The 10,862-nt window shown below is 28.2% G+C and overlaps 1 protein-coding gene across 1 annotated transcript; it reads left to right on the top strand.

The window, feature by feature from the left end:
- The first annotated feature begins 345 nt into the window (after nucleotides 1-345).
- LOC100164270 (tryptophanyl-tRNA synthetase-like) lies at nucleotides 346-5,414 on the top strand. The gene is made up of 7 exons (NM_001162148.2): nucleotides 346-525; nucleotides 3,805-4,033; nucleotides 4,106-4,288; nucleotides 4,375-4,585; nucleotides 4,644-4,817; nucleotides 4,879-5,019; nucleotides 5,082-5,414. The coding sequence occupies exons 1-7, from the start codon at nucleotides 402-404 to the stop codon at nucleotides 5,229-5,231; spliced, it is 1,212 nt and encodes a 403-aa protein (NP_001155620.1). The 5' UTR covers nucleotides 346-401; the 3' UTR covers nucleotides 5,232-5,414.
- The last annotated feature ends 5,448 nt before the right edge of the window (nucleotides 5,415-10,862 follow it).

The raw sequence follows: 10,862 nt of genomic DNA, 5'->3' as shown, positions 1-10,862 counted from the left end.
TCTTAGTCCGTGGTATTTTTTAATTTGTTATCATCATCGATCAAGTAAACAATTTTATCATGTTGAGTTGTTGGCATAAAGAGAGTAATATTACTCTATGGCTGACACTTGGCTTACAGGGCTTTTTTTAAGACAGATTTTTTAAGTTTTGTTAAATTAAATTATTATTATTTATAATCGTGAGTTACCTCCACGCGACAACGCATAGCTAAATTAATAGATATTATTCAGCCATGCCTCCACGGGATCCACGTCGATAATAGTGATAACTGATAACGTCCCTGCAATTATAACTGTATGCGTTCACCTAACCAATAATATTTGTCTGTACATACCTACCACATAATTATTAGCGGGTTGTTCCTTGTTCGTTGAAATTTACGTTTCACGTACGTTTTAAGATGGCTTCATCCCTAGAAAACCTGTCATTGGAATCTAAAGAAGTCAACAACGAAGACGATGTGGTAAACCCATGGAATGTTTGTTCAAAGAACAAAACAGGAATCGACTATGACAAACTCATCCGTAAGCAATCACTGTTTATTACTTTTTCTTTCGTCCCAACAATAATAATTGTGTTTTTGGAAAATTTTCCATGCATCGCTCCACACTTTGGTATAATACAGTATTTTTTTTGTTGATTTACTCATTGTGATATTGATATTTTCAAATATCGTGCACAATCAGTGGCAAATCAAACCACCTGGACTACGGTAGTTTTACTGTTAGAATGCCCCATATACAATTAGCAATTTTAATTGTTTTTCTAATTGTTAATTTAAGTTTTGTAAACAACTGTTAAATAAGATTTTTAAATAAAAAACTACATCTTGAGCGCATCTTGATGTCCAGACTTAACATAACTAATTATAATTGCGGAAACAAGTAGGTAGTATACATTGTATACTATTATTCTAGTATCATATATTATGTATATCATGTATAAATATATATTTGTGCATAACGTATAGCTAAAATATAACTTAAAGCCGCGTCCACACTAGTTGTGCATCATGTAATAATTGGTGTGCGGCACACACGCTATCCGTTGGCCTATGGATCGCTTGTGCCGCAAGAAATATTTGCGACGCAAATTTTTAAACAATGTAATTTTGCTCAACTGTGGACCCAGCTTAAGAGGACGCCACTCTCGCATGTGTTGTCTGCATGTTACAAATGTACAACATAGCAACAACTATTTGGTTTGGGATAGAACTACTCAGGCTGTAGTGGTAGTTAAGACTCCAAATTGATATACAATTTGGCTGAAAACCTTATCTGTGAAATATGGTTTTTATTTTTTTGATATCACTTATACAAAAAAGTTCTTATTGTTTCAAAATCTGTTAATTTTGTGTTTTTCAAAATTGAACAACGTTTTTTGTTGTTCCAATATCGGAAAAATAAAAACAATATTTCCATAGCCAAAGTTCTCCTTTTTATGTAATGAAAATGTTGTTTCTTAGTTATGCTTATTACTGTAGATGTCTCTGTTCTTTCCTGCACAAAACAAATTTTTCTATGCCTTACATTTTTAAGACGGAGACAACACATGCGTTTTGTAGCATACTCTTAAACTGAATAGGTAGAGACTTATAATTTATATGACTATCAGCCAATAATGTCCACACACGGTTATAAACATATCAATTATTAAGTAAAAATTAAATGCAGTTAATTTACTTAATTGTATTTAAGAATTAGTCTTAGATAAATAATGATTTTAATTGTATAGTTTTAATAATAGTTTAAATTAACTATTCATACGGACATAAAACTCTTATTTATTTTAGGCCATTTCTGAAAATTTGGAAAGTACCTATTGATAATAATGAAAATACATTTGTTCAAAAACCAATTACAAAGAACAATACTTTGATAAATTATAAATATAGTTATTATGATTATTTTGCAATTTCTTTTTTAGTTACTTATAAATTATAATCAATTAGTAAGCACTAATACAATATGTTTGCTGCTTAATATTTAATATATAATATTTTAATGAATACAATAATTTTACATGTTGCTGATAGTTACCAATATTATATGATATTATTTGTCAATCTAAGTAGATTTACTTAGTTATTTTACAAACTAGCTTACTTCCGTTGTAAAATTTAGCTATTTCTCGTACCTAAACTGGCCAAACATAATAATTAATATGCCAAGTATTATTTTTAATAACCAATGTTATAATATAATATTATTTAATTCCCAGGTATCAAGTAATTTTACCTATTTAAGTATGTAATATAAATGTTGATTGTATCTAGAAGTACTGTACAAGTATTATAGACTAATATTTATTTTTATTATATTGGTCTCTTATTAATTAAATAATGCCTTAATTTTAGACTTAAACTATACCAAAAATGTGTCTTCTTTTATTTATTAAAAGTAGCTATTAATGAAATTACTTTTTAAACTTCATCTTATAATAATAGAGTTTAAATAATGAATAATTAAATATTAACTACTACACTTTACTTTATTAGTTTATTCTATTAAGCTGAACTTATAAAGTATATTATGTACATTTTATTAAACAAACAATTACAATTACAATATACAATAAGATATAAATAAATATTTTTTTAGTTATCAATTAAACAATAGTTAAACTCCGTGCAACGAGAGAGTGTGACCGGGAGGCGACCAAAACGTGTTCATTTCCGCGCATCCCCACCACATTCCTGACATGGTTACTACCGTAGGTATGTGTCGATCGCTGTCGTACTGTTGCCGCTGTATGCACAGTGAGCGGACGCCACATGGTGGGGGATAATTAGCCTCTGGATGTCGGACCTAATTCATTTAGATGCGCGTGGCGGTTGCACTCTCTCGTGACGCGGAGTATATAACAATAATTTTTTTTAATCTTCTGATAAATAGGGCTTTTGTTTATTTTATTTATTAATTATTAAGTTATAAATACATTTTATGAATTATTGATTCAAACAATACAATTTTTTTCCCTACTTTATAGTAGACTACATTTAGACAGATTTTTTTCTGTCCAATAAGTGTTTCAATACTGCAACAAATTGAAATATAAGAAATCCGAGTAATGTACACCATCTTATAGACCATCTTATGACGATTTCAGTTGAAGAACGCAATAAAATATAGTTAAATTTTTAACCACAAGAAGGCATTTTGAATATTATAATTTACATTATATTACATAGAGAAACAATATAGAAAACACATCAGGTATACCCAAATTTTTTGAATTGTTGCAGTTCTGAACTGGGGCGTCAATTATTTAATAACCTGTAGTTGTTTTTAAAAATACAATCAACCTTCTTTTAACAGATACGTCGTTTCTACAATATTGAAACAAGCAATTTAGAATGATTTTTCTATTCAAATAGAGTAACTAAGCATTCATGTATAATTATATAACAAAAAAAAAGTTTCTATTACAGCCAAATCCCACGAAATCTAAATTTTCATTAAAAAGAACTAACAACCTAACCTACAAAAAGCTAAGAATATTTATTTAATATAAATATACAATGTTATAACTTATAAGTATATTATTTTAACAATCTACTTAAATAACAAAAAAAAAAAAAAATTATAATATTACTCTTAATAGTTTTATTAATAGAAAATAATTTAATCTTTTAATAATTCCAAAAAATGTGTTGAATAAAAAAAATATATTTTATTATTATTCATAGATAAGGGTGCATAGTTCATATTATTATTACCTATTAGGTTATATTGTTATTTAAATTTTGAACTTTTGACTTATAAATATAATTTAAATTACAAACAATACCTTTTTTCTTTTAGGAAGATTTGGTAGTAGTAAAATTGATGAAGAATTACTGTTACGGATTGAAACCGCCACTAAAAAACCGGTTCACCATTTCCTAAAAAGGGGAATTTTTTTTTCGCATCGAGATTTATACAGTATTTTAAATTTATATGAACAAGGAAAACCTTTTTATTTATATACAGGAAGAGGCCCTTCTTCTAATTCTCTGCATATTGGCCATTTGATACCATTTATATTTACAAAGTAAGATTTTTATTTATTTTATTTTATTTTAAAAGCTGAATTTAACAGTTACTAATATTGTATTGCTTTCAGATGGTTACAAGATGCTTTTAATGTTCCTCTCGTAATCCAGTTGACTGATGATGAAAAATATTTATGGAAAGATTTAACATTAGAAGAAGCAAAGAGGTTGTCTGTTGAAAATGCTAAAGATATAATAGCGTGTGGATTCGACAAAAAGAACACGTTTATATTTTCAGATTTACAGTTCATGGGGTATTATAAATATTTAGAACTTGATATATTAATACATTTTGGTTTGAAGTAAATACAAATTAGTAATAATAATTAAATGATTTTAGAGAATGTCCATCTTTTTATGCTAATGTACTAAGAATTCAAAAGAGTGTTACATTCAATCAAGTGAAAGGTATATTTGGATTTGGAGATAGTGATGTCATTGGAAAAATTGCATTCCCTGCTGTTCAAGCTGCTCCTTGCTTGTCTTCAACGTTTCCGTTTATATTTGGAGATGTAAAAGTTCCTTGTTTAGTTCCTTGTGCTATTGATCAGGTGAGATTGCATTTAATTGTGTTATTATTAATTGTTTATTAAAATAATTTTTTTACAGGATCCATATTTTCGAATGACAAGAGATGTTGCTCCTAAGCTTGGATTCTCAAAACCGGCTTTAATACATTCTTCGTTTCTACCGTCTTTACAAGGGGCTGACACTAAAATGTCGGCTAGTGATTTGAATTCGTCTATCTATTTGAAGGATACGCCAAAAGAAATAAAAAATAAAGTTAGTTGGGTTTTTTGAATTATTTTCTTAATTATTCATTTTGTTATTTCTTATTTAATAGATCAACAAGTATGCATTTTCTGGAGGTCAAGGAACAGTTGAATTGCACAGAGAAAAGGGTGGTGATTGTAATGTAGATATATCTTATCAGTATTTAAAACATTTTCTAGAAAGTGATGAAGAATTAATCAAAATTGAAAAAGTAATAAACATAATTAATGAATCTATGTTGTTATAATTTCATTAAAATTAAATCTTTTACAGGCTTATACTTCTGGAAAAATGTTAACTGGAGAATTAAAAAAAATATTGATTGAATCTATTTCAAAAATTGTGCAGGAACATCAAACAAACAGAAGTAAAATTACAGATGATGATGTCAAAGAATTCATGACTCCAAGAAAGTTGTCATAAAGAACAATATAATACTCATACAATTAAACATTTAAAAATTAATTTGTTTTTTATTCTATTTTCAATTTTTCAACTTCTACTTTGTATTACATTTATGTACACGCACACACACAAAAGTATGTTGCTTAATGTAATGAAAAACTTTAATTAAAAATGAATAAAGTTCAACCCATTTATAGAGTATGACAAAGATTATTTTTCTTAGATAATTTGTAAATTATTACTATTTATATAATATAATGAAATAACACTATGAAATCAGCAATATGTAGGAATAATAAATAAATCGTCCCAAAATAAAAAAGGTGACGACAAAGCCATGGTGCATATTCCCATTTAAATTACATAATGTGTAATGGCTACATTTTTGTTGAATTGGTTGTTCTAGAGAACATCACACCAACATACCATATTTTCTCTGTCTTACACACAGACAACATAACAAATTTATGTTCAGATGTTTTATTTAATATTAAAATTAATTGATCTACTATTGAACTTAAAGGTAAAATCTTTAAATGTGTTCTCTCGTTGGTTTTTACAATATTTTAATTTTTAGGAGAGATGAGAATTTCTTATATTTTATTATTCTACACGCTTAATTTTCTCAAAAATTAAAATATTATAAAAAACCTGTGAGAGCACAAAGATAGTGCTCTAATCTTTAAGTTTATTATAAGGTCAATTGACTCATATATTTAAGCTAACAACACAGAAATAACTACTGAACGTAAGTTTTCAAATAATTCTCATCAAATAATTTCCATCGCAATTTATACAATTTCAATCAAATTAACATTCTTTAATGCTTTGTTTGATAATTAATAAGTAATAACACATTTATTTTATTGTTATCTAACTTTCGGCCATGATGCCAATTAATTATAATAATGATGTTATTTATCCTAAAAAATATGCATTTTATATTTTTATAAATTTTTTCAGCTCTTGAAACAGTGGATTTTATGTCTAAATTAATATTATAACTTATAAATTATAATATAACAATTAATTCACTACCTACATAGATTACTGCAACCATAATGTCCAAAAGAGGATACTTTCTAATTTTTGTTTTTAACAATGATAAAATATTTGGATATAGTTATAAAATGCTTACTACGCTAATTAACTTTATTTTTATGTATTAATATTTAATAATAAAATAACATTTAAATACAACTTTTACTATACTTTTGTATTTACAATATAATATTTTATCTGATAATTGAATAATCATATCTATCATATCTATACAATGAAGAATTTAAAAACAATACATTCACAATATATATTATGTTTTGTATACTTAATACTTTTATGAGTGATAAATATTTTTAAATTTAAATTTATCACCAAAGTATTTTATGCCACATTATTTAAGGCAGGAGCAACTACATTATACCCATGAAGGCTAGGGTTTTTTTCAAATTTTCATTGAAGATCACATTAAACATGATAATAAGGTTCAATATACAATGCATAGTATCAATTTTTTAACTTATAAGTAACTATATGAGCAAAGATACAATTAGAAACTTGAAATACGCTCAAATTGTATGATTTTTATAGTCATCAGAATCAAAAGTATAATGGAAATATAATACACTTTATTTATATCAAATTTTAAAATACATAACCTCATGATTATAAATACCTTGAAGATCATTTGGTAAGCTGCAGTAAAAATTTAGTTGGTCCGCAAGTCGCCGGCGTCTGATATAAGATAGTAACTTCCATTTTTCTAAAGGTTTGTACGAAGTAGAAAAAAGTCAATTTTTGAATTATTTAACAAAGTTTTAATAATATTGTTTGAAGTTTTGAACTCTAGTTATGTTGAACCAATAATACAATTTAAACTCTATTTTTGATTACTTTGCAATTAGGTAGGTACTATAATTTAGTTATGCTTACAACTTGTTTTATAAATATGTAGGTATTTAAAATATTAAAAAGCGGGTAAGTGGGTGTCACTCTACCCTAAAGTAGATTACGCAAAGGGGTTAGTGCAATAGATGGTGTTAAATTTGAATTAATTGTATACGAAAAACGATTCTGTGCGGAGACGGTCAGCCTAGGATATTATTTTATATTATATTTATATTAATGTTATTAATAAGGTAGCCAGTAAGTTGAATTAATATTATTTGTAGCCTGTCGGTACTGGGTACCTATATAATAATATACTTTACGAGTTAATACTTATAGTAGGGAATACTTAGTATGGGAAGATTCCTGGTTTTCATAATATCCTCTGCGTGTGATACGTATATAGGTACCTATAGTTTATCTTTTGGTAGTTGGTACTCCAGAAACAATATTTTATAACAATAGTTGAGCATATTTAAATTACAATATATAAATATACCAACTATAATATACAGAGTGTAACAGATAGAACTGACTTTCAGAATAACTTTTGTTCTAATCAATATTTAATTTTTTTTTTGTTTATAAATATAATTTATAGACACTTGGGCTACACGTGTAATAAAAAAATTATTTTATTTTTTTATACTAAAAATGAAAAATTTAAAATTTGATTTAAATATTTTTGAATAAATTCAAAATAGCCAATTTGTGAATCTGATTATAAGAACGATTTGGATGGTAAAAATATTTATCTAAGTCTAGTAGTTAATTTTTTAGAATTAATTTAAATACCAATATTTTTTTGATTAAATTCATTTGGAACGCAATATATTTTTTTAAAAATATTATTTTTGGAAATTTGCTAACATGGGTATATTTCTTAAAATATTTACTAATCATATAATTTTTGTCATACGATTAAGTGGCTTCAAATTTTTTTTTTTTGGTCAGTTCTTTTTGTTACGCCCTTTATAAGAGAGGAGGCTAGGACGGGAAGTTTCAATTCCTAAAATATTTTAGTATTTAATTACCTAGGTAATTATAATTCTATCGGTAATGACAAGCCCGGACCGGTTTTTATACGTCAAGCAGCAGGCACTTTTTTGATTTCTATCCGAATAATCATACAGACGTATTTTATTTTGGTACCCCTGATCCCTTGTTAACCGAATACTCTCTTCTCCCGCCCTCCATCGCACGGTTCATGACCCGACCGCCGTCGAATATGATGCGATACCTTGTTGTTCGTGTAATACCAAGTCACGCCTGCATTGTGTGTTTGTTTAAATGCCACACGGCCCACACAATATTATATTCTGTATGCGCTTGCGCCTTAGGTAGGTACTCCTTAGGACAGATGTTTTTTTAAACGTGTACTAACAGTGACTATACACATATAGATATAATATATTCCTTTCCATACATTGAAATATTATTATAACAATATTATATCCACTCGCATGTGGTCCGTAAACCCACTTTGAATCATTCGTTTTATTTTTGTTAGAGATGTACCTAACAGCGACACGAATAATATGATATTATATATACATAGGCGCAAATAGCGTTGGAGATTTGGGGGGGGCTAATAGGGCTAATAGGGCCTTACTTTGATAATATTGAATAAGCTTAAAACAAAATGTAGGAAATTTTTGGGAGAGTTATGGACATTTTTTTGGGGGGGGGGGGGGCTTAGTCCCTATATCTCCCTCCTAATTGTGCCTATGATTATATATAATATACTCAATAGGGTATACAAAATAAATATATATATATCGACATATCGTTGCACACCGTACTATAATTATTATGTTAATAATAACCAGCGGAGACGTCTTACCGTAAGTCGTAATGGATTATTATATGGTTAAATAGTAGTAACTAGTAATAGACAATAGTATATAGGTACCTATTATATAATATATATGTAATAGGTACAACAAAATAAAATACATAATAGGTAGGTATTTAAAACGATACATCATTACAATATATAGGTACTAGGTATTAAATTATATAAGTCATGATAATATATAACAATATAGTATTGGTACCTATTATACAATATTTACAGATTATTTTATTTATGAAAAAATCACGGGGCAAGTGGGTGGGCTAAATCGCACTGTCACCCTCCCCACTTGAATCCGATATACTAACCTCAGTATTCATATTATGTACCTATTTATGTTATATATTTCTGGTCGCTATTTGCTGTTAACCTTCGCAAATTTTCTGAGTGCGACATAAATTACCAACAGTACTCAGTAAAATTATTATGTAAGCCACTACAAACAGGGTCGTTATGACGGGAGAGAGAAAATACAACGGGATCATTATTGTTACCCAGGCTCCATTCAAGGTAAATTTCTAGGTGCCCTCTGAAAAATTCCAGATAGACGTGTGGTAGTGTGCTAATGTGTTAGTCAGATAATAATACTAATAATTATAGGACTACTCGGCGTTACCCATTATATAGGGCACATCATTGATGAAAACCTTTTTCTTTATGAAATTTCAATAAAACAATTTCGTTTCTGTAGCTTGTAAGATGTAACTATGTATATTACATAGGTAAACGGATTACATTTTCAATTATATTAAATGATAATAACTATAAAGTATTATTGTCGCGATGTCGGAATGCGAAGATTATTAATAATAAATATTTACACATTTCTTCGCAGAAATTCGTTATTCCAAGTACCTAATAGTTACGTTCCTACCTATCGATATAGCATAAGTCAGCATAGCATAGTCAAACTGTGATTCCGCCTTCCAACAAATTAAAAAAATCAAAAAATGCACCCAAACGTGGCACCATCTCCATAATTTAAACAGACGACAAGAAGTCACTCTAACCAGAGTGACAATTGGACATTCTTTTCTGACCCATTCATTCCTTATCAGAAAAGATCCACCACCCATATGCAATAAATGCCAAAAACACCTAACCATCCAACACATCATCCTAGACTGCCCAAACCTTCAAAACATTCAAAATACCTACCTTATCAATACCCAACAACTTAAAAGAAGCTCTCCATGAAAACAACACAATAAAAATCTTAAATTTCCTTACACAAATTAACATTGTAAACAATCTTGAACTAACATGAATTATTTTAAGACTATTGTAACCTTTGAAATTTAATTAATCAAACAGTGACTGAGCGACTATACTACTATAGTTATTATTTAAATACTGATAAGTGAAGACTTCTAATTAAATATTGTTTATTAACACCTATACCACTTTGGTTGGTCAAATTTCGAATCCCTGTGACTATTTTTTTTATAATATTGTGTTATGAATTATGATGATTTATGGGTCAGAAATTAATTTGACCTTGGTCCTGAAACATTTTGGTACGGCTCTGACCACAAATGTTACAATAAGTAATAAACATATTATGGGCATGTTAATAATATTTAAATACGAATACTATACATATCCAAATGAGTAAATTTAGTCGTTAAACTATAATGATTGAACTAAATAGCCAAGGATGGATACCCCCTCCCCCTTTTGATATTAAACTCAGCCTTTATTTCAAAAAAAAATAATTGGCCATGGTTTTAATGTGTATAATAATTATATATAAGAAGGATAGTAGGTATATAATGTATGTTCTAGAATCACAACCACCACGCGGTATCACATGTCCACACACACAAAATGTCAAGAACTGTACAAAGCCACAATAATCCATTGGAAACACATCCGATCTCAAATAAGAGACTCGTTCAGTGTATGGA

This window comes from Acyrthosiphon pisum, chromosome X (genome assembly GCF_005508785.2).
Source record: "Acyrthosiphon pisum isolate AL4f chromosome X, pea_aphid_22Mar2018_4r6ur, whole genome shotgun sequence".
Lineage (NCBI taxonomy): Eukaryota > Metazoa > Arthropoda > Insecta > Hemiptera > Aphididae > Acyrthosiphon > Acyrthosiphon pisum.
This window is presented reverse-complemented; position numbering and strand designations above follow the sequence as displayed.

Coding starts and splice junctions, on each gene's coding strand:
- LOC100164270 (NM_001162148.2), top strand. CDS start 402: ATGGCTTCATCCCTAGAAAACCTGTCATTGGAATCTAAAGAAGTCAAC. Junction 526..3,804: donor CGACTATGACAAACTCATCC/GTAAGCAATCAC, acceptor TTTTTCTTTTAG/GAAGATTTGGTAGTAGTAAA. Junction 4,289..4,374: donor TCAGATTTACAGTTCATGGG/GTATTATAAATA, acceptor AAATGATTTTAG/AGAATGTCCATCTTTTTATG.